This window comes from Ambystoma mexicanum, chromosome 6p (assembly GCF_040938575.1).
Source record: "Ambystoma mexicanum isolate Mex_15411 chromosome 6p, UKY_AmexF1_1, whole genome shotgun sequence".
In the NCBI taxonomy this organism is placed as follows: domain Eukaryota; kingdom Metazoa; phylum Chordata; class Amphibia; order Caudata; family Ambystomatidae; genus Ambystoma; species Ambystoma mexicanum.
Window position 1 is genome coordinate 1,119,627,747 of NC_090935.1, and position 22,943 is coordinate 1,119,650,689.

The following is a 22,943-nucleotide window of genomic DNA, read 5'->3' on the forward strand; positions in this document are numbered from 1 at the left end:
GCAAGAGTGGTGATATCTTGCTAGTTTTGCACTTGCCATGGATCAGAAAGTGAAAAAGGGATGCGTAAAGATCAGGGACGTCATTTCACCAAATTGTCAGGGGTAGTGGAAATGACATCACACGACCCTTGACCTCTGATGACATCACAGGAAGTGGTCATTTGACTACACCCTGAAGTGATATCACGGGAAGCGATGGAACACGACCTTTCACCCCTTGACAAAACAGGAAGTTGCATCACATAGCATTGTTTCTAAGTACACTACGGAAAACATGGTTACAATATCAAATGTGATATACATTTTATACAAGAAAGGATCACCATATGTATCATTAAGATCAGTGTGTATATGCCCATATCACCAAATTACTGTGAATGCAAGCAGACGTCCATGGCCAAATGATAATGATGTGATATTATATAGCACTTACGATTAAGTGCTTTATATAGAACAAATATACATGCAATATCACCCAACCTGTGTTGTACTCATTTATTGACTTCAGAAGACTGAAACGCTGAGTTGAGGTGTTTAAGAACAGACTAAATCCATGACTCATGAAAATATTTTTCATTCCTATTTTTTCCTATTTAGGGTCACTGCTGAAAGTGTTAAACTTGTGGAACCCCTGTTTTTTTGGTTTTGGTTAAGACACCTGAACAAGAAAGCCAGCCAATCGAGAAGCAAAAAAGCCACATGGCACTGGCCACATTTAAAAAGAAAAATAAAGGTTTTTAACATTTCTTTTTTTTAGGGGCAGCAAGGTAGCAAGGGAGACCTCAGGGGTCGCATTTGCGACCCCTAGCGACCCCTAAATAATGTCCCTGGTAAAGGCTTGCACTCTGAATGCAGGCCCTGGCTCAGAAGTCCTGCAAGTCTAGCATAAAGGGCCGAGACACTGAGCTGCCAGTACGCTCTATTTTCTAGAAAAGTACATTATTCATGAGAAAGTAATGGGACTTAATAAGTAATACATCGTGACAGCTGATGGAGTGTGATGTACGCTACTACATATAAATGGTGATTTCTTTGCAGGAACCTCTTGATAGAATCTGGGATACACGCCAGATATTGGATTACCTGCTTCTATTAATAGAATGTCGCAATATTTTCCTGTAATTACCCCTGGAAACCGACCCTCAGCGTTGAGAAAGACCCCTTGGGCTTTGTTTGCAACTGTGAGAGCTGGTAAGATGGCTCAGCGGGTTAAGCGCAGGTTGCTGTGATCTGTGTTTGATCTGCAGGTCGCAGGTTCATATATTGGCATGGTCAACTCAGCCTTTCATCCTCCTGAGGTTGATAAAGTGAGTACCAATGTCGATTGGGTAATAATAATTTATGTAAAATGCTTTGGATCAAAGTGCCATATAAATATCAAATTATTATAATTACTGTGATGAAAGCCAGCAAGCCACCAATCCGAAAGAGGCATTCATTAAGGGCCAAAGGGCAAACAGGATCAGACATGTGTGGCGACCCATTACTAGAGTAACAGGCCTCACACTGTATGGGTAATGTGCTGTCTGGTCTTAACATAACAGAATAACAGATTTGTATGGACAGCGTCTGAGGCAAAAGGCGCTCGATTTAATTATCCATACAGTGAATAAGCAGTGGCAAAGACGATCAGTTTAGCTTTTGCATTGGCACTGTATTGCGCCTGCATTTGCATTGGCACTGTATTGCGCCTGCATTTGCATTCGCGCTGTATTGTGCCTGCATTTGCGTTGGCGCTGTATTGCGCCTGCATTTGCATTGGTGATGTATTGCGCCTGCATTTGCATTGGCTATGTATTGCACCTGCATTGGTGCTGTACTGCGCCTGCATTTGCATTGGCACTGTATTGCGCCTGCATTTGCATTGGTGATGTATTGCGCCTGCATTTGCATTGGCACTGTATTGCGCCTTGTAGTATTCATGTCAGGCAGTGATCAGGTAAGAAGGAGGCCCGCTGACACAGGTGAGTAGAAATGTGCAGTGGATTTATTATTAGAGGGTACAGATATGAAAGGGAGGTAGGAAGCTAAGATAAATACATCCTTTCAAGTTGATCTCCCATCCAGTCATCCTTAACTGTCCTTCCTGGAACCTTGAGCACACATGAAGGTTCCAGCCAGGTAAACATTCTATGGCTTGCAATGATGTACTGATGTAAGCCCAATACTACACGCCTGCATTTGTCAGGCATTCGCAATTAGTCAGCTATTGCCATCATAGGCTCAGGTACTACCATTCGTTCTGGGGCGCAAACCCTAAGACAAGCATTACTTTCATATACCAGTGAATACAAACCAAACCCGAGGTACTCACATACATTGCCAGGTCATGCCATTAAAAGCTGAGGTAATCGTATCCTGGCAAGGGATTCCCAGCAAACCGCCAGGTACTTACACCTTTGCCAGGAAGTGTTCCAAATGGTCTGATACATTATTTCGAGGGTTTTCAATAAAATGCACAGGTACGCAATGCCATTTTTGCCAGAAATCAGATGTACAGGTTTTCACACTGGAAACCCAGTGATTGCCAATAAAGGGCCAGGTCCTCATACATTCCTAGGCATTGCTTTCAAATGTCCAGGTACTCGCATCTTTGCCAGTGGTGTTTGCAATCAAATGCACAGATGAGCAAACCATTGCACGGGATCACTACCAAATCTCCTGGCACTTACCCTTTGATAGAGATTGGCCTCAAATGTATTTATTTGTAATTGTATTTATGTATACATTTATATCAGCGAACAAAGCCCTTAGCAAGCTAGGCGCTCATTAAATACAAAAGATCAGTGCAGGGAGAAAACAATGCAGTAGTTAGTTAGATACATTTGAAGTTTCCTTCTGAACAGCGGTTAAGATGGTTCAGCCCGCAAGTGAGAGGGGAGATTGACTGGGAAACTGGAGCCTCCTGCCCTTATACGGTGGAATCTTGGTCTAGTCAGTGTTTCTAGGCAGGTCGCTGAGATCTATAGGGGGCTTGTCTTTTAATCTTCTGGGTGAGGTATGTCGGTGCCTGGTTGGATAGGCAATGGTGGTTGATAGAGTCTTACATTTCATTCTCTCCTTGATCGAGAGCCAGTGAACGAATCTTCTAGTTTTGGAGATATGGGCATGTTTACTCCGGTCCAAAGTGCCCACAGGGCATTGTTCTGTGTGACTTGTAGCTTGTTGATGTTTTTTTCTGAGGTGCCACAGAGTAGTGAGTTACAATAGTCCAACTTGGAGACTAGACACTCATAACATTCACAGGTGATGCCATCAAATGCCAAGGCACTGACATCATTCGACAGGAATTGCAATCAAGTGTACACTTGCATGGGATGGATCTTGCATGGCAAGGTACTCACACCACTGCCTCTTTCTATGCCATGTGTGTAAAAGAGCATCCTGGTCTATAAAGTAGATTCAATACAAGATTTCCAAAAATTACAGGATTCATAACCAAAAAGCTAGGGTCTGCCTGAACTTGAGAAAAACAGACCACATGTCAACGGCCTGGACAGCCCTTCATTGGCTACCGATTGAAGAACGTATTCGAAATCTGTTGTGCTATGTACGAAGCCTATGGGGGCAGTGGGCTTGCACATCTTCAACAACTAGCTCCCCAGGACATTGATAAAAGAAACCTCAAATCCCACCAGGGCAACCAACCCGCCAGGCCAATCTTAGATGAAAGACACCCAGAGGTAAGACCACTGGGCTTCAGGGTTCTCACCATTGCAGCACTCTGGAACAGCAAGCAATGAACCATCCAAGGCTATATTATTTATTTACACCTAGGTGGCTGGAAGAGTGGGCGAGAATACACTGTAGGCTGCCTGCTCTTTCCAGCCACCAGAGGCCCTAACCCATTTGGCGTCATCTTGCTTGTGGGGAGGCAACAGGGAGTATCTCCCTGTTGCCTCCCCACATCCGTCCTCCCTCCCCACATACATTCAAACCCTTTCCCCTCCCCCTCCCTACCCACTTAGCTGCTGGACTGGAGCTTTGTGCTCAGGTCGCGGCAATCCTCCCGCCCACACCTGACGGCATGCAAATGGTAGCAACCATCTTGATTTTTTTCTGGAGATTTGGCTCACACAATACGTGCAGAGACCTTCTTCCGTTAAAACCTTGGGGTGCAAATAGTTATCACCCACTCGTCGGGGGTGTACATGGATGGTAACAGCCTCACCGAGGCCCTCGCTTCAATGGGCCTGCCCAGGCTTGGGCTGGTGGGCCATTACCGGTCATGTACACCACCGACGAGGGGGTAATTGGTGGTTATAGGTCAAAGTTTCGAATGAATAGGATCGAAAGTCAAAAGGGTCGAATCAAAAGGACCTAAAACCAAAGGGTCGAATTTTTTTTTTTGTGGTAATGCCACTTTTTTTTCAAAAACGGAAACCCAAAAATATATATTTTTTTTAAAAAAAATTCGACCCTTTGGTTTTAGGTCAAATTGAGTCGACCCTTTGGCATTCGATCCTTTTGCATTAGGTATTTTAACTGGACACTGTAATTGGTTCGTCAAAGCAACTGCTTCTTTGTAGCAATCACATCCAGACAACGGGGCCCACTCCCACTGAACTCTTTCTGGTTACCGGACTGTCATCCAGATGAAAGGTCCTACAAAGCATATCACCCAAGATAAATAAATTCTCAAGAACAACACAACTGTGTGGCTGGAAAATGACATACATGGCACTTACATGTTCACTGGACATGGGCAAATGCCAAAGTGAGACCCTGCTGAGTTAAAAAAAATCAGAGGGCCAGAAGGCTTTTGGGGAGCCCAAGAAAAATAAGTACACTTGGAAAAGAGGGAACCTGGAGGGTTCAATAACTCAAGCTGGAGAAGCCAAAGAGGTTACTGAAGCCAGAGAAACCTGATTTCTGGACGCAGGCAGATGCCCAAGAGAGACCCTGCTGAGTTGGGAAAATCAGAGGCCAGAAGGCTTTGGAGGATCCCCCAAAAATAGTCTGATTTTTCAACACTTGTTAAACAGGGAACCTGAGGGTTCAATTACTCAATCCTAAATTAAGAACAATTTGAAGGACAATGTCCAAGTTGGTGGAATCGCACTAAGAGAATAATTTCTCCTTTGTGTAAAGACTTAAAACTTTTTTATAAGGACCCTGAAGAGAGGACTAACAACCTTACTCTGATAAACTATGAAAAACCAACGTTGGACTGATGAACAGTGCTTGGGAGCAACCCAAGTAGTTTTGCCCATAAGAAGCCTAAGTGAAAGGGCTACTACTCTGGCTAACGGTCATGTTCGTTTTTCAAAATATGGTACGGCCAGATAGAGGTAAGGTTTCAGACTGAGGACTGTTTTGATTCGGAAAATTGACGAGCACCCCTAGTTTTGTTTGTCGGCAGGGAAAATCCCTCATAGCAATAGGAACAGGTAGGCATTTTCTCTTTCTTTCAAATAAACACCCTTGAAATGTTACTCTCTAGTCTGACTAATTCTTCTGGTTCACCGTACATGGTGTAAGAAGTAGGATCAGAGTGACTCTATATAGAGTCAGACTCTCGCCTAGATCGCATGGCCAATCCCATTGTCCAGCTTCCACCAATAGGACGTTTGGGAATAAAACCATCTTTGGGGGCAACCGCCAAAAAACCTATATTAAAAAGAGAAGGGCTTACACAACTCTCTGCCACACTCTCCATCGATTGAGAGGAAGACGATGACCTCAAGTATTGAGAGGAAGATGAGGAGCTCAAGTCTTATCCGTCCCAAAATAAATTCCAGACATTTCAGAACCCTGAGGAAAAATGACATCCCTTGAGATGCTCCTGGAGAGGATTATAGTAATTTGTTATTTATGACACGCTTAATACCCAGAGGTGTCTAAGCGCGGACCCGGGGATCAAACCTGTGTTGTTCTGCATCGTCTTGCTTCCAAGGCGAGAGCGTTGCCCCTGAGCTATCCTCCCAATACTAACTTTTCATAATTGTAATTGACAACCAAGACAGGGGCGAACAACATCACCAGGAGAACCTCAACCAAATAGGGGTAGGTCAAAGTCCTCAGGTCCTCCCCTATGGTGTCTTACAACCATACCACAAGCGAGAAGACTTAGCTGTCTTCTTTACCAACTTTAAAAAGGCTAGCTGACCAGTTTCAGTGGGACGAGGGCCTTAAAGTCTGTTATTTGGGACCGTTACTGAAGGGAGAACTGAAGTTATCCTACCAACATATAAATCCCCAGGGAACCGTCTCTTTTCAAGAGATAAAAACTGCCCTCTTAAGAAGCTTCTTTGGGTTAATATTCCGAAACCTGCAGTTGCTTCCCAATGAGGGCCCAATGGAGTTGGCCAGTGGAGTGCAGAATACTCTAAGCCAATGGTCAGGAGGAAGACCAGGCCGGAGATATTAGACACTCTGGCACTGGAGCAATTTGTGAATGCTCTCCCTCCATCTCTCTAGAGAGCTGTGTTTCAACACACCCACCCTTCCAAAGATCGGGCTATTCATATAGGCCAGACCCAATCCGAGGCCTGTAAATATCTTAAAAACTCAGGGAAGTCAGTAGACCCTAGGAGGGAATTTAAACGATCAAATAAAGTCACTTTGGTGGAATCATCTAGAAGACCCAAAGTACCCTCTCTAACAAGAAACACAGAAAGAAGAGACCATTCAAAGACCCTTTCATCCACTGTGGTTAAAAACAGAAACAACTTTAGGGGAAGATGCGACAAGTGGGAAACCTCTGTTCTCCACTACACCTACATGCTTCTCCTGTGGAGAAAAGGAGCATTCCACCTCAGCCTGTCCCAAAAAGCTCATAGAGGAACCCATGGAGGTAGCATGGGTGGGGCCAGAGGAATGGACGGCAGAGGGAGAAGAAAGAAAAGAAGAGATGGAAGAGGCAGAGATCTACTGCTGCCACCCTCAGCCCTTCCAAACTCAAGAGAAGGCCCGAGTCAATGACATCTGGGCTAAAGCTCTAATAAACTCGGGGAGCAAGAAAACCGCGGTGGGCACAGACCTAGTATACACCAAAGATCTAAAAGGGCAGGGAGCCATAAAGATCACCTGTGTGCATAGGGATATAGAGACATATCCAAAGGTTCCCTTCACTCTAGAAGTTTGAGGTTGTCCCACCAGGGCAAGAGCTGCAGTAGTACCAGGTCTGCCAGAAGAAGTCGAAATATTGGCAATAGAGAAACGGCGAGAGTGCACAGCTTGTTTTATGTTGTCTTCTTTTGTTGTATTATCTATATCTCTATTTTTGATTAAATATTCATTAGTAGGGTGCAGCCCACTGTCCAATGCCACCGTCTAGGGCACTGAAAGTAAACTGAAAGAGAAGAAAGACCTAGGCTAATGAGCCTTCGGTATGGGCTGCACACCCGATACCCACTTAGGGTTAAGCAATTTCTTTTTATATGTATATAGACTTTGGTTGCACTGTGGTCATTTTGAAATTGCTTTATTATTTCAAAGAGTAATTAGCAGTCTTAAAAATCAAGTGTTCTTGATTCAGCTTCACCAATTAGACTAAGGCTGTGAATGAGGTAAACGAAAACCCATATGGCTAATGGATTTCGGCATACTTCCTTCTTCAGAGCCGGGTTATAAATGCTAACTAAGTAATATTCATATGTCAAAACGTATCAACGTGATTAATGAATTACAACACATCAAAATCATGAAACAGATTCATAATGTAACACAAAGCAATAATGCAGTTTGACCATTTCACAATCAGACAGGGTGCCCACAATTACAAACAAATATTCAAGAGAGAAGAGAAAAGAAAGAGAAACAAATATAATCAGTCCATTTGATTTTGTCAAAGACTAATCTATAACACGACCTAACCCATTCCGCACCGTACTCATTACTAGGTATCTTTTGCGTGCATATGTCTGTTAAATCCATTCAATATTGCCATAGTGATAACGCTGTGGGCGTTGCATACGGTAAAATAAGTGAGATTGCTTATTATTTTATTGGTCATGCAGTGCACCCAATTATATTAAGGTGTTTATCCATATTATGCTTCAAGCATCTCAAGTTAGTTTAAAACATACTGTGACTGTGTTCCTAGTGCCCTGCACCTAAAGACACTGACCTGTTTGCCGTGTTTCTTTACTAACGCAAATAGGTTCTGTGTTTCTTTAATCACACTGCACTGCGAGACAGTATAAAGGCTCGCGTTAGAGTAATATTATATGCTATGTCAGCAAGAACTTAATATTCGATAACGCAATCGATGATCGCTCCTACTTATCTTACCTTGTGGTGCCAGGCGTCCGGTCCTGCTCCTTCTCACACGATCAGCAAATGCAGATCGCGGTTCACAATGTTGCTATGACAACGTTTGGTCCCAACATGTCTGCACGCATTATCACGTGTCAGCCATGTTGGTGGTGGCAAGATCTTTTGTTGACATTATCACTAACTGCTTGAGCCGTAAAACTATTGCTACGGCAGTTATTTATGTTTCTTTACCATGAGTAAGATTAGTACGAAATTAATGTGTTGAACCTAGTGCAATTGACCCAAAATGTAGGTCTATAATTAAAAGTAAAACATGTGTAAAAGTCCTAGTTGATAAATAGAGACTTATACTTCTAATAGCGTCCATGATGGTCAAAAGTAGTAACTAGAAAATCATTAGGTGCAAGTCAACTTTGGGACTACTTTGCGAATCTTGTGTATGCAGGATATGATCGTATCATAACTGGGTTTTACTAATTGATTATGCTGTTACTTTTCAATCGTGCAATCTAATTTCTGTTTGTGGTGTGATAATGCTATGCTACTGACTTATGCACTCTTCTTAGATCAGTGGTATCAAGTATACACTTAACGTATCTTCAATGTCACTATGTGATGTTGATGTCTGTGCACTGTGTATCATGATGAGCACGACAACATAGTTATTACAAAAAGCAATTAAGATCAAACTCTTCATTAAGTCCTTGTGGGGACAATGCTTCTAGACGGTCTATCCAATAACCTTCTCTCTGTTGTCTTCTTTTTTTCGAGTCCATATAAGGGCCTTGAACTTCTATGGTTTCCAGGACTTGAAACTTAACCTGTGAGGTATTGTGTTTTTTCTCATTAAAGTGTCTGTGTGGACTGTACTATGTAGGGGAAACAGGACGAAAATTGAGAATTCGCATGAACGAACACAAGTCATTTATACATAACCACAATGTGAACTCTGCTGTCGCAAGACACTTTAATGAGAAAAAATACAATACCTCACAGGTTAAGTTTCAAGTCCTGGTTTGAGGGTACACGTTGGGAGCACAGGTGCATGGTGCCACTTTCCTCCTAAAGGATCATTGCGAAAGACTGCAGGCACCGTCTCTGATAAGTCCCAAAAAAGAACCTGTGATGTGCATGCAAATGAGGGATGGGACACAATTCCCAGCCTGTGGCGAGACAGATCAATTACTGCCAGCTTGATTCAAGGCTTTGCAGTGCGAATGATAGTATCCCACTGAATCACAGCATTTGGAATTAATCTCCTGGACCTTATCTAGATGTCATACCTTGTACACCAAGGAAAGCATTAACCACGTCTGCTGTCCTGGCTGTACCTCTTAAATCAACGTCTCATCGCTGCAGCCCTAACAAAGGTGTCCAGGATGATTCTCTCAAGTTCACAGACAATGTCATTGTGCAGCAAAGGTGGAAAATGAGTTTCGGCCAAAATGACCGAATCCAAATGACCTAACTAACCAAAAGTCCAAAAGAAGGTACCACCAAATGTTCGACCTTCTAAAAGGTAGACTTTTGGTTGGGTAGCTCATTTGGATTCGGTTTAGGGCTGCGGGGGTGTCCCTCCAACCCTGCTTACTATACTGTGAGCAGGGGTTGTGTGGTGTCCCCTGCAGCTGTCCTGCAGTCCAAAAAAAAAAGAATAAAAGGCTGCGGGAGCTGTGTGGGTGTCCATGCAACTCCCCGCTCACTATAGTATAGTGAGCGGCATGTTGCGAGGGAAGCCCCTACGCTGACCCAACAAAACAAAACAAAAAAGAAAAGGACCCTGCGGCGCCGGTTACCGATCACCAAGTGAAATTGAACAGGCGTTGCAGGGACACAGCGAGACAGAATTGAAGGTAAGTAAGGGGGTGGGGGATGGAGATGGGGGTGTGGGTAGGGTTTGGGCACATCAGGAATGTTCAGGAGCGAAAAGACCGAAGATTATTTCGAACAAATAATCTTCGGTCGTTTCTCCTTCAAACATTTTCACTGCGGGAAAACAACCCCAAATCGAAAAATGTGTTTAGTTCCGGGTATTTTGGGACTTTTCTTCCATAAACCTTATAGAATCTGGTACATTAGTACATTTAGCTTAATTGAAATGAATCAATATTACAGTTCACAGAAAGCATTAGATTGTTAAATGGCATAGACACAGTGAACAGTGGCCAAAGGGAACCAAGTAGCACAGTGGCGGGGTGAGGGAAATGTTGCCATGTTTTAAATGGAAAAGTGACTCGGATCGTGAATACGTTTATGTGTGAAAGGTAACGGAGAGACTCATGTTTAATTCATCAGCAGAGTCGCTGTGTGGGAGATGAGCTGCATTCCGTTAGAGCACTCACTAGACAACATCATATTCTCCACAAACCACACCTACATCCTAGCCTCATGTCAAGCATGGCCTTCAGTGAGCACAGAGGCAACTGGCCTAACTCAGTGTAACACTGGTTCATACAAGGGATGCTGATTACCAGAAGGGCCCTCAGTGGAGTCAGGCCCTAGACCAGCCAGGTTTCTGACTTGTGAGGACCTTCTGGAAATTAGTGCTGAATAAAAAAGGGTTCACCTGATAACTGTGAATATAAAGAAAATGAGTGGGCACCATCATTTTAAACAATTCTTCACCATTCCTGGATGTAGTTTAAATACAGTATTAGATGCTGACCAAAACCTGAATTTCACTTATTAGGATACAATGTGCACACACAACTGGGGATCCCCACCAGAATTGGATACAGTACATCCAGCATGTGGGAACTCTTGCCCTAACAAAAATGCTTTCTTATGCCACAAGTTGGTGTGCATTCTAAATCTAGAGAGAAACTTTCTTATGCCACAAGTAGGTGTGCATTCTAAATATGGAGAAACTTTATTATGCCACAAGTATGTGTGTATTCTAAATATGGAGAATCTTTATTATGCCACAAGTAGGTGTGTATTCTAAATATGGAGAATCTTTCTTATGCCACAAGTTGGTGTGCATTCTAAAAGTGGAGCGAAGTTTTCTTATGCCACAAGTAGTCGTGCATTCTTAATCTGGAGAGAAGCGTTCCTATGCCACAAATTGGCGTGCATTCTAAATCTAGAGAGAAATTGGCATGCATTCTGAATCTAGAGAGAAGCTTTCCTATGCCACAAGTAGGCGTGCATTCATCTTTCTTATGCCACAAGTTGTCGTGCATTCTAAATCTGGAGAGAAGCTTTCTTATGCCACACGTTGGTGTCCATTTTAAATCTGGAGAGAAGCTTTCTTATGCCACAAGTTGGTGTGCATTCTAAATCTGGAGAGAAGCTTTCTTATGCCACACGTTGGTGTGCATTCTAAATCTGGAGAGAAGCTTTCCTATGCAATGAGTTGATGTGCATTCTAAATCTACAGAGAAGCTTTCTTATGCCACAAATTGGCGTGCATTCAAAATCTAGAGAGAAGCTTTCTTATGCCATATAGAGAGAAGCTTTCTGATGCCACAGATTGGTGTGCATTCTAATACGGGAGAGCAACTTTCTCATGCCATGAGTTGTCGTGCATTCTAGATCTGGTGAGAAGCTTTCTTATGCCACAAGTCAGTGTGCATTCTAAATCTGGAGAGACGCTTTCTTATGCCACAAGTTGTGATCCTAAATCTGGAGAGAAGCTGTCTTATGCCACAAGTTAAATCTGGAGAGAAGCTTTCCTGTGCCACAAGTTGGCATGCATTCTGAATCTTGAGATAAGCTTTCTTATGCCACAAGTTAAATCTGGAGAGAAGCTACCCTGTGCCACAAGTTGGCGTGCATTCTGAATCTGGAGAGAAGCTTTTCTATGCCACAAGTTGGCATACATTCTAAATCTCGAGAGAAACCTTCTTATGACACAAGTTGGCGTGCATTCTAAATCTCGAGAGAAACCTTCTTATGACACAAGTTGGCGTGCATTCTGAACCTGGAGAGAAACTTTCGTATGCCACACATTCTGGAGATAAGGCAACACAACTAAATATTAGTTACGCTTGATGCCAGATATTGCCTTTATGAAGGACGCATTGTCCGAAATGCATTGACCATTGTTTCTGCAATCCAAGCACTCATGAAGGAGCAACAGCATTAAAGATGGTGGATGAGACTGCAAGGTATTTCTTTACTTATAAATAAGTTGGCTGTATTATTTACCAATTCTGGTGGAGATCCGCCAGTTGCTTGTCTACCTGACAACCGTGCCTGTGACCAAATCTGTGCAGACCTCGCCAATGGAGATGCCTTGAGGAGGGGAAGTAATGCATTTCTGGACTGGGGGAGCACAAGTGGTAACACAATGGGCAATGAAGAACCAATGCGAAATAACTAGCACATTAAACACACTCATAATGAAACAAGGTCCCTGGAGGCTTAATGTGTACGCAAAAATGACTGCAGCGATAGGTGAATGATTTCTGATGCCAGGGATGCCAGTCAGAACTTAGTTTTAGTAAAAATGAATAGGCAAAATACAATGCAAGGTAAATGCAAATAATATTCAGTATGGCAGAGTAGTAGCAGCGTACCCGTGAGGGGCGAGATGATGTGAAAGTAGTATATACCCAGCGAAATGGGGAAACCTTTAAATCAGGTTAAGTATTACATTGGCGGAATACATTCATACAGTTACAAACACAGGGAATAGTCTGTACAGAGATGCAACAGAAACTGTTCAAATGAAATACTGTACACGTTAACTTTAATGGCGATACTGACTCATCTTCCTTTCGTAAAGCCACACATGACGAGTTAAGGCTTCAGGCATGAGATCATTCTTACCACAGCACCCTGGATAGTTTTCAAAATAGTCACTTGATGTATACACTGCTTTATATATTTTACACAAGAATAAAAACAGCTTACGAACATATGGATTCGAGAGTCCCAATGCTGGGGATCTGATTAACTCCATACACTTCCTAAATGAGCAGGGAACGAGTGAACCCACTCCCAATAACCTCTTATGATTCACCTACATCTTGAGTATTGATACTCAGCACCTGGGGCTTATTTGCAATAATTTGACTTATTTACACTGCCGTTTAGAGACATAAGGGGATTATTTGAACAGCAATGAAGTTGTGAATACTGGCCAGGTCAAGGGTTATGGTATTGAGGGCCATTTTGCCTGGGGTTCATTTATGGGGTGTAGGGCAGGTGGGCGCTTAATGGGTACGGAACATACCGGGCCCTAAACAATTGGAAGATCCTTCCTTTCTCCTCTCGTCTTTGGACACAGCAGTCAGCAAGGTGCAGTGAAGGGCAGCCGCGGTACCTTGCTTCTACTTAAAGTTCCCTGGGCTGTCGGGCTCTAGTTCACAGGACAGGCAGCAGTAGCAGCAGTACTGTGGATCTTCTCCCTTGCTCGTCTCTGGTTCTCAGGCTTTGGCGCTGTAGAAACTATCACAGTCTGTGGTGGGCTGCAGCTCAGCAGGAGACACAGCTAACTCAGATGAGACTCTACACACTTAACTGGATGTCCGAGGAACACTTCCAAAAGGGCTCCTTTGGTAGGTAAGCAGGTGGTGCCGAGAGTAGTTGTTCCCACTACTCCAAAGGGGCAAAGCGCCCTTGCAGGCCTTCTTGATCAAGGAAGAAAACAGGGGTCAGACGGGACAGCAGAGGGCAAAGGGTGCCAAACCTTCCAATGCGTCTCTGGTGGTTTCACAAGTCTGTTTCTTCATTGAAGGATACTTAGCTCCTTCATTAGTTCGGGGAGAACTCAGGTGATCGATCTAGAATGGATGCAGAGCCCCTTCTCTTATCCAAAATTAGCTTTGCGCCAAAATCAAGGACTTCCAGTTGAAGATCTGTTCTCATACAGGCATCCCAGTCATGGACCACCCCCGGTGGTCCCAGTCATTCAGGCACTTCAGACATCCTGGCACCAGTAGTGTGGATTGGGACCATACAGTCCCAACCCGCTTCCTGGGCACACATATGTGACTTGCAGAATCCTGCGAAAGACATCGGTTTTCGCGGGAGGCTGCATGCCCAAATAGGGAAAACCCTGGTCACTCGACCTCGGGGAAGGCAAGGGACAAAATGGCCATGTGATGGAACAAAAGACTTTGTGGCTCAGCCATTTTCTGACCTGGACACAGTCTTTAACCAAACACGGGAAATGTGATCTGATCCTGTAAAAAGGAGTAAAACACTTATAAAAAGTTACTGCTGCCACGAGTTAATCCTAGGCACACTTGTACAAATATCCAAAAATCCTTCGAGGGTGTCTAGGGCCATAAAACAAAAAGGACCCAAGGGCACAGTACTAGAAGGTACATTGTGCACTGTTAAAAAGTTACCAAGAAATAGCAATATAGTCGAAGACAAAGGGAAACATAGTTTCCCAGTACTGACAAACTGAAGGGCGTGTCAGTTTCCCCATAACAAGTGAGCAAAAGCCCAGGGGAGAGCAGCTGAAGGCTGTGCTCCACTGGCAAAAGTCAGGATAGGATAGTCAAACAAAAGCAAAATGTTTGGGGGGTCCACAAATGGAGGGAAAATTACACATTGATGAAATCTTTCCTAACAGTGGCACTCTGACAATTCCTGCTTCAAAAGATGGAACTAGCTGAGGTACAGCGCTCCGACATTTACTTCCAGACTCTTTGCCGCATGCTAACACTCTGAGGTGGCCCATCCTTAACCCCACAAAGATCTTGTTCCACTCCAACTGCTCCAAATCCTGTACAGCTGAAAACATGTAAATGTTAAGTGCATCTTTGATCCGTTCACAGAAATGACCAGAAACAATTAACAAAGTAACACTGTGCACTTAAAAGCTCACCTCAGCAGGTCGAGCATGGCGTCGGCGGTGTGGACCTCAGGGGTGCTGCCCGTCCTGTCGATATCGGCGGCATTCTGAGACACCCCAGGCTTGATGCTCACCACCAGCACAATCCCTTCACGGAAGACATGGGAGCGTTAGGAGTGGCGGTAAATCAACACTACCTTATCAGACAGCACACTACAAGCAGGAGAGCTCGATCGAGAAGGCGCTTTACACCTGTGATAGCAGCACAGCCTTCCCACCACATCACTTTTATACCTCACATCTATTTTGATAACGCATCAAAGATACGAGTACTCTGCTCCATTTGCCGATTACGGTGTCCATCACAACTCCCCAGAATAGGCTGAAGCAAGCGAAGACACTGTGGTAGCTATAGATTGGTGCTAATGGAGGCTAAACCTTATTTCGTCATTGAGCTGTTTCAGAAAAATACCTTGGGGGTCTCCATTGGTCTTTTGCTTGATGTTACAGCACGACCGTGAGAATGCTGAGTAACATATATGCACTGGAAGCTCCCCTCCCCTCCCCCTCTCTCTCTCTCTCTCTCTCTCTCTCTCTCTCTCTCATTCTCTCTTTCACTCTTATATGTAATACAGGTGAAACGTGTGACACATCAAATGTAACTATAAATGACATGTTTAATACATACATATCATAAATATAAACAAAAGGCTACCTAACCTGGTTAGTGGTCAAAGTGTACAAAAAGAAGTGGTGGAACTATGTTCCCTACTGGCCTGCCCTCGCTCCCGACAAACCCCATCACAGCGCTCCCTCCCACGCACAATACAAACACCCCAAACACATGCGACTGCTGTTTAAGGGAACGTTCAGTGTAAGTTTCAACTTCTTCCCACACTTTTATTTTAAAAAGAAAAGTGTAGGAACAGTAAAACGTAATAAAAGAAAGTAGAGGAGCACCGCTCCCGACCGCTTCTGCCCACTTCGACCACTGAACCTTGTGTATCATACTGGTCTAAAACTGCAGTCAAGGCGTTTAGGTGACCTGACCAACCAAGAGGCAGAGGGCCAAATGGATTGTACGAAAATCTAGGTTATTCCTCCGGTTTTTTGAAAATACTAGGTGTTAAAAGAAATGCAGGTTTCACAATGGTTGGAATCCTTAATTTATCTTGACAATCTGCAAATAATTATTTTTTATATCAAAGTCCATTTATCTATATAATGACTTATTATGCCATGGTCGTTACTATCCTGTCATTCAAACGATCTGGACATTCACTTTTTATTGCGCATAATTTAGTTTGGTTTATGTAGAATTGAACATATTCCTTTCAAACAGTGAAATCATTATTGAAAGCTGGAAGAAGAAGAATGTTACATCGTATATTGTAGGTTACAATCAGAAATATATACACTATACTCGATGCATGCTATTCGGCAGGTGGGGGTTTACTTAAGCAATAGGTCCTGAGCAGGGGGGGCATTACCACTTCAGGTTAAAGGCACGAGCGAAGGAAATGGAGTCATTTGGTCTACTTCGGCTCCCTGCATGGTTCAGCTCACAGTGTGCTCCAGCTAAAAGTTTTGTATGGACGCGAATTGCACGATGCCTTTTGATAATTTCTAGTGATTGCTGGACATAGTGAAAAGGGAGTTTGACTTCTTCGCCAGGTCTCCTAGCACATGCTCTTGATCTAAATCTGGACCTCGCGCACTCTACGTGCACGCGTGTGTTTGAAATACAACCGTTCTATAGAAAGGGCTCTAAAGATGTCCATATTGCCCCGCCCCTGCCCCAGTTGAATATTTCTGCATTCTTTTTACTGCAGCGTCACGTCAAGCACTTGAGATGTGCCCTGTACCATTAAGGGAAACCTGACTGGCACTGTTGATTTCTGGGAGGCAATCAAAAGTCCACAAACAGTAAACTGCTCACCACCGCGCCATTGCGAATAGTGTGTATGATAGAGGCAGACGCCTCCACCATCAAGGAGAGAGTCCACCAGCAAACAGCCAGCGATCTTGCTGGTAATGACAGAGAGAATTTGCCGACTGCTTGTACTCAGGTTGCAGACGGTGGTAGTATTCGGACAGCGTCTGCCATTATCTTGGCCTCTGCCCTAGCGAAGAAGTTAGAGGTGTTTCAGTGGATTACTGAAAGGGAGAAGCGTGCTGGAAGGACCATGGTAAGGACATACCTCTCGTGCTCCCCGGTGCACGCTCCAGCTGATTATCTAGAGTAGGTGGCTTGGGAAACTCCGAGATATGCTCTTAAGTGGGTATGCGGCTGGGAATGTTGAGGACCAGTAGTCAGCGAGGCTAATGGAAACATATAGGAAGTTGTTTGCTCCGCCACTACAAAGATGGAGCAGGAAGACTGCAGCATTGCCTTATATTGAGTTCCTGTTATGAAGACATCAGGAAGGCTACTTTGTTGGGACGCTGGAGGCAATGCAACATGAGATCGGCCATGGATCGGTTAATGAATTTCAGGGAGTTCCGTATACTAGTTGGGCCACAGGTTCAATTACACTTCAGGCTACTAAGTGAAGAAAACCTTTACTACATTTGTTAAGCTACGAATGTTATATTGATAGCTAATTTTGCACCCGATTATTTGCATGCAAGTTTAGATCCAGTATAATGGAACTGATAATGTTTTACGATTTTGCTGTTTTTATGAATGTATTGAAGTTGGCATTGTGTAATTAAGCTATTATGGGATTATAATTTAAATTGTGAAGATAGATTGATTATTTTGTATTATTGTCTTGTATGGGTTAATTAATCCAAATAAAGTATTAATGATGATATTGTTAACAAATTGGTAATTATGGGATCATTTCAAATACTTTATATTATTTTAGGCTGGATTAACACTAGTCCCTTAAAGGTCCCCATTAACAAATGCAAAAGCGGACAGTACTTGCTGGACTTGCAAACAAAAGAGGTGAAGGCTCAACGTTTTAGAACAAATGTTAACCTCTGGCATTTCTCTGGGCAACCTTCCGGACCATCGTTTTTCACCTGCCAAGCCATACAAAAGGTGTAAGACCACATGCAAATCAGACTTGGTCCCACCCCAAAAGGGGCAGCCGAGCTCGAACTGCTTGGTCACATCTCTTTTGCACGAGACCACAAGCATCCCCAAACATGTTTCGGCCTCATTGGACCTCCTCAGTGAGGAGTAGCTTGGGTCTCTAGGCCCAGCAGGCACGGGACCCACATCTGGGAATACCCATCCCACTCGTGGTGACTACAGCAAAACAAAAGAGGCGATGGCTGGAAGGTTGATAATAAATCTTAACCTCAGGAATTGCTCTGGGCAACATTCCAGGCCATCATTCTTTGCCTCCCCAGCCATTACAAAAGGGGAAGGACTATTGGTGTCCAGCCTACGGCTCACTCATGGAGACAAACATTGATAATTTCAGAGGGGTAAATGCTTCAAGACAAACTGCCCTCTTCCCAAGGTTAGATACCCACTCATAAGTCATAGAAGAAAGTATTAGTCGATTTGAATCACTGATGCATTCACAGGTAGAGTAAAATGCTATACTTGATGTCAACTTTTCAATGGAATATACGATTCCGACAGTGCGTTCATCATACAACATTGGGATCGTGTAAGGCCAGGAAGTTAATGGGAGTACAGAGGAATGGCAGTGCTCTTGATTCAGCCTTGGAATGCCAAGGAGTTGAACTAGGAATCAAAGTGAGTCCTTTATCTAGCATGACTGTCACTGCGTATCATCTTCCCAATGAGCCATTGATTGGTTTTTTTCAACTGTTCGCTCTGCCGGAGGTGTTTGGAGCACAGGTAGTTTTCCTGTGTGCTCTCTAGGCTTGGAGGAGAACATTTTATCCAAGAAGGCAGTGCCCTGTGTTTTTTCTTCTTGAATTTTAGTTGACAGATTTTCTGTACGTTGACCAAACATTTGTTCATTTTTAGGACCTAAAGGGGACACCTCTGCAGGTACATTAGCCTCCTGCCTGGTAAAACCTTATGCTTGTTGGAGGGGACTTAGAGTTTAATCGTATAATGCACAAAGTGCCAATTCAGGGCTTTTCAGTCTGAGATTTTGGGTAATTTATTTCAATGTAAGGGCTCTCTAGCTGCCTGAATTTCCTTGTTTTGTAGTTCATGTTTTTCTGGAGGCGCTGCAGTAGACTAATATGTAGCGTGCCTGGACCAGGGCTCTGATAAACCCCACTCTCTAATGTGGAATGTTTAGGAGTAGCTGGATTTTTCAGAGCAAGGATAGTTAGAAGAGGATAACTTTGACCACTGTGTTTATTTGTAGAGGGTTGGTCATAGTTAGTCTTAGTCAATTATTATGTTCATGTCTTTTATTTACTGTTTTGGGGCTGTCACATGTGTAAAACCTTCAAATTAGATGGCCATCGTTGTTGAAGATTATGCATTTATCATGCATTTGATTGAATGAGCTGGCTATAAACCTAACAAGGAAAGATTTAAGGCCTTTGATGAAGACCATCTAATTGGTAAAGATGTGTAAAGTGATACGGATAGAGTACTCTATCCATACCACCTCTACCAGTGCTTATTTTTTGCCAAGGTACTGTGTGTCTGGTTTGCTAGATGTATTTTACAGCACCAGCACAAATAATGTATTGCCTAAACGTACACATTTTTACAATATTAGGTTTGAGGGCTCATAAATCTCCAATGCCACCATCTCTACTATTGCTCTTCCTCACTCGGTACACATCATCGCCAGCTATCGCCCTTCTGGTCCCACTGGACCATTCTTTGATGATCTTGGGCAACTCTTTGATTCTCTTTCCACTAAACATCACCTCATTTTCTTAGGAGACTTTAGCCTTCCCTCTCCAACCACTTCTCAGAATCTGAACTTCAGTATTTTCTTAGTGACCACGCTCTGCACTCTATCCATCACCTACCTACCCACACAGAGGGTAACTCTTTGGATCTCTTATTCATCTCCACCTCTAAGTCAGCCACTAATACTACTGTCACACCATCCATATTTAATGACTCAATTGTTTCCACCACCATCTCCTTTCCACCCTCTGACCTATCCTCACTACTTGCTTCACCTATTACTGAAAAGAAATGTAAACTTTCTACCATCCCCCCTTTGTCTCTGACCTACAGTTTTCTCTCTCCTCCAGTGTTAGGTCAAATACCAGTTTTCTTTTTTCCGAAAAGAAAAAAAAACGATTTAGAAAGACTGTTGCCTGACCACACAGAATGGTCTTTCTAAATTGGACTGCCACGCCCCTGATGTACATGAGTACGCACAGGGGCTGACAGGCACTGCAAGCCTCAGAGGAGGCATCGTGGGAGTGAGAGGTGAGTGGCTGTTTGTATGTATGTGTGCGTGTATGTGTCTGAGTGCATATGTGTGGGGAGTTAGCGTGTGTTGTGCTGGGAAGGGGTGGAGGGTGGGAAAAGGGTGGGTTCGGGGGCTTAAACCCCCAAATAATGAGAGAACCAGTGGGAGAGGGTGGAGGTGAGGAGGGGGCGGGGACTGAATGTGCTATTTCTGCAATTTAAAGCCAAGACAAAAACGGCCCAAAAATAGGTCTTTTTTGTGTCATGGCTTTAAAATGCGGAAATATGACATAGAACCCTTTCTTCCTTCACACCCGTTACCTCCACCATCAACATTGCCTTCTCCAGCTTCCAATCCCTACTATATGACTCATTCTACTCTCACTGCTTACTTTCACCCCTAAGACTCAGCCTCCGCAACCATCGGTCACCCCATTCATACGTTATCTCCTCACAGACATGGATTGGCTGCTGTGTAAAATGAAGGCGTACCCACCCGCACAAGGCCCTGCAACTCTACCTCTCTGCACTGAACTCTCTCAAGTCCACTCTTGATAAAGCTAAAAGGGAATTCTACCTAATTCTCATTGACTCTGACTCCAATCATCCTCACTGGCTACATGGCACCCTAAACTCACTCCTCACTCCTCCTAAGTCTATTACTATCAACCCCACTCTTACAGCTAATCTAATGATCTAGCTGCATACTTCACTGCAAACTTTTCAAAAATTAGAGACTCTCTCCTGACCTTGCTCACACTCCCACCTCCTACATTGTACACTCCACCTACTCTACCATCATCCTCTGTCTCCATCTGCCACTTTAGTCACACCAATACTGACAAAGTGCCATCTCTATCGATGAAGGCCACCCCTTCTTGTGCCCCATCAGGTCCTCATTTAGTCATGCTTATTGCCCCATAGTGGCCCCTCACCTCGCTGAACTCTTCAACCTGTCCTTTGACTCTGCTTGCTTTCCCTCTGTTTTTAAAACAGCTACGGTCATCCCTCTCCTAAAAAAGCAAGGGGCTGACCTGAACCTACCGGCTAACTTTCACCCTTTGTCTCTCCTTCCACACTACGCTAAGGTGCTTGAAAGGGTTGTGTTCAACCAACTTACCGATTTCTTAGACATCCACAACCTTTGCGACCCCCTAAAAGCAGGTTTCCGCTCCTGTCACTCCACTGAAACTGCTCTCACGAATGTGTCCAACTTGATCGCCACTGCTAAGCACACATAGCTATCCTCTATACTAATTCTCCTTGACCAGTCTGCTACATTTGACACTATTGCTCACTCTGGTCTCCTAAATACTCTTTCTTCTTGGGATTCGGCATCAAGCCCTTGCCTGGGTTGAATATTACCTTGCACCTCACCAATTCTCTGTCTCCTGGAGCAACAACACCTCTCAACTCACTCCTCTAACTGTTGGTGTTCCAAAAGGCTCTGTCTAGGGTCCGCCTCTCTTTAGACTCCATCCATCTGCTCTTGGGACATTCATCTCCCCCTTTGGGTTCTTGTACCAACTCATCGCAGACCGAAACCCAAATCTTCTGGATCAGGGAAAGGCAGACCTTGAATTGGTGGATGCCGTTGATGATAGTTTGAGGTATAGGTGTGTATCATCTTTGAATTGGTAGATGTCAAAATTGTGGCTGGCAAGAAGGGTTCCAAAGGGCTCCAGCTACAGGTTGAAGATCATTAGTGAGAGTATGGACATCTGGTACCCTACAGGTGACAGGTCGAGGCAATGAGTTGGAGCTATCTATAAGGACAAACCAATGGCTGTCTCCTAGATGAGAAGTGAACTGGGAGGCAGGATGACATTCTCTCCAATTCCCATGAGGTTGCTGTGTTGTCTGCTGATAAAGGCTTGAAGGTCTTTGGTGTGAAAGTTTGTGGAGAGATAGAGGAGTACCAGGAAGCGGATGCACAGTGCACCATCTACCGCCTGGATGGTGGCTGTCTCTACGCAGTATCATGGTCTGATGCCTGATACACAGGCTTGAAGGATGCGGTTGGTGTCTACATGTGCATGAAGCTGGGAGGTTAATACACTTTCCGGGATTTTGGCAAGTAAAGGAATGTGTGTGATGGGGAGGGTAGTTACACAGATCATCAGGTTCCAGCAGGGAGAACCTTGTGCCTATTTCTAGATGCACGCTTTTTTGTCATCCTCTTTTGAAATAAACAACAAATGAACAAATGAAGCAAAAATGTTACCTTATAAAAAAGGAGTAATAAAAAGGACTACATTGGTCCTAGTTTCTTTCACATTTGATTACAAAATGCACTCATGTAAAGATTGTACCTCCTTATATAAAAGGTGTATAGTAATGAGGGCTATGACGTACTCCCACTTTTGCATTCCATCCTTTAGAGCTACACTGCCTACAATCTACATTACTTCAAACTCATCTAGGTGGTGTATAAATAAAAAAATAAAACGTTTTAATCTTACAATTGCTATTGGGATTTCTCTAACGTGTTCCCACAAATATCACACTTATTTATTTTCTATGTCATTAATGAAATGCATGGTTTTTAGAACTAAGGCACTTCCACAATGACCCCACTAATAAAATGCCTTCTTGGGGTGTCAAATAGTTACAGGTAGGGGGATCACCCGATTTAAGGAATAGAAAGAG

General features: G+C 43.7%; 1 protein-coding gene across 2 annotated transcripts in view; it reads right to left on the bottom strand.

The window, feature by feature from the left end:
- SLC1A1 (solute carrier family 1 member 1) overlaps positions 1 to 22,943 on the bottom strand; it is a 581,019-nt gene that overhangs the window by 176,529 nt on the left and 381,547 nt on the right. For both annotated transcript variants that reach the window (XM_069625728.1, XM_069625729.1), the window contains one exon: positions 15,005 to 15,119. In XM_069625728.1, the coding sequence (XP_069481829.1) occupies positions 15,005 to 15,119 (115 nt within the window). The remainder of the gene's footprint in view (positions 1 to 15,004; positions 15,120 to 22,943) is intronic.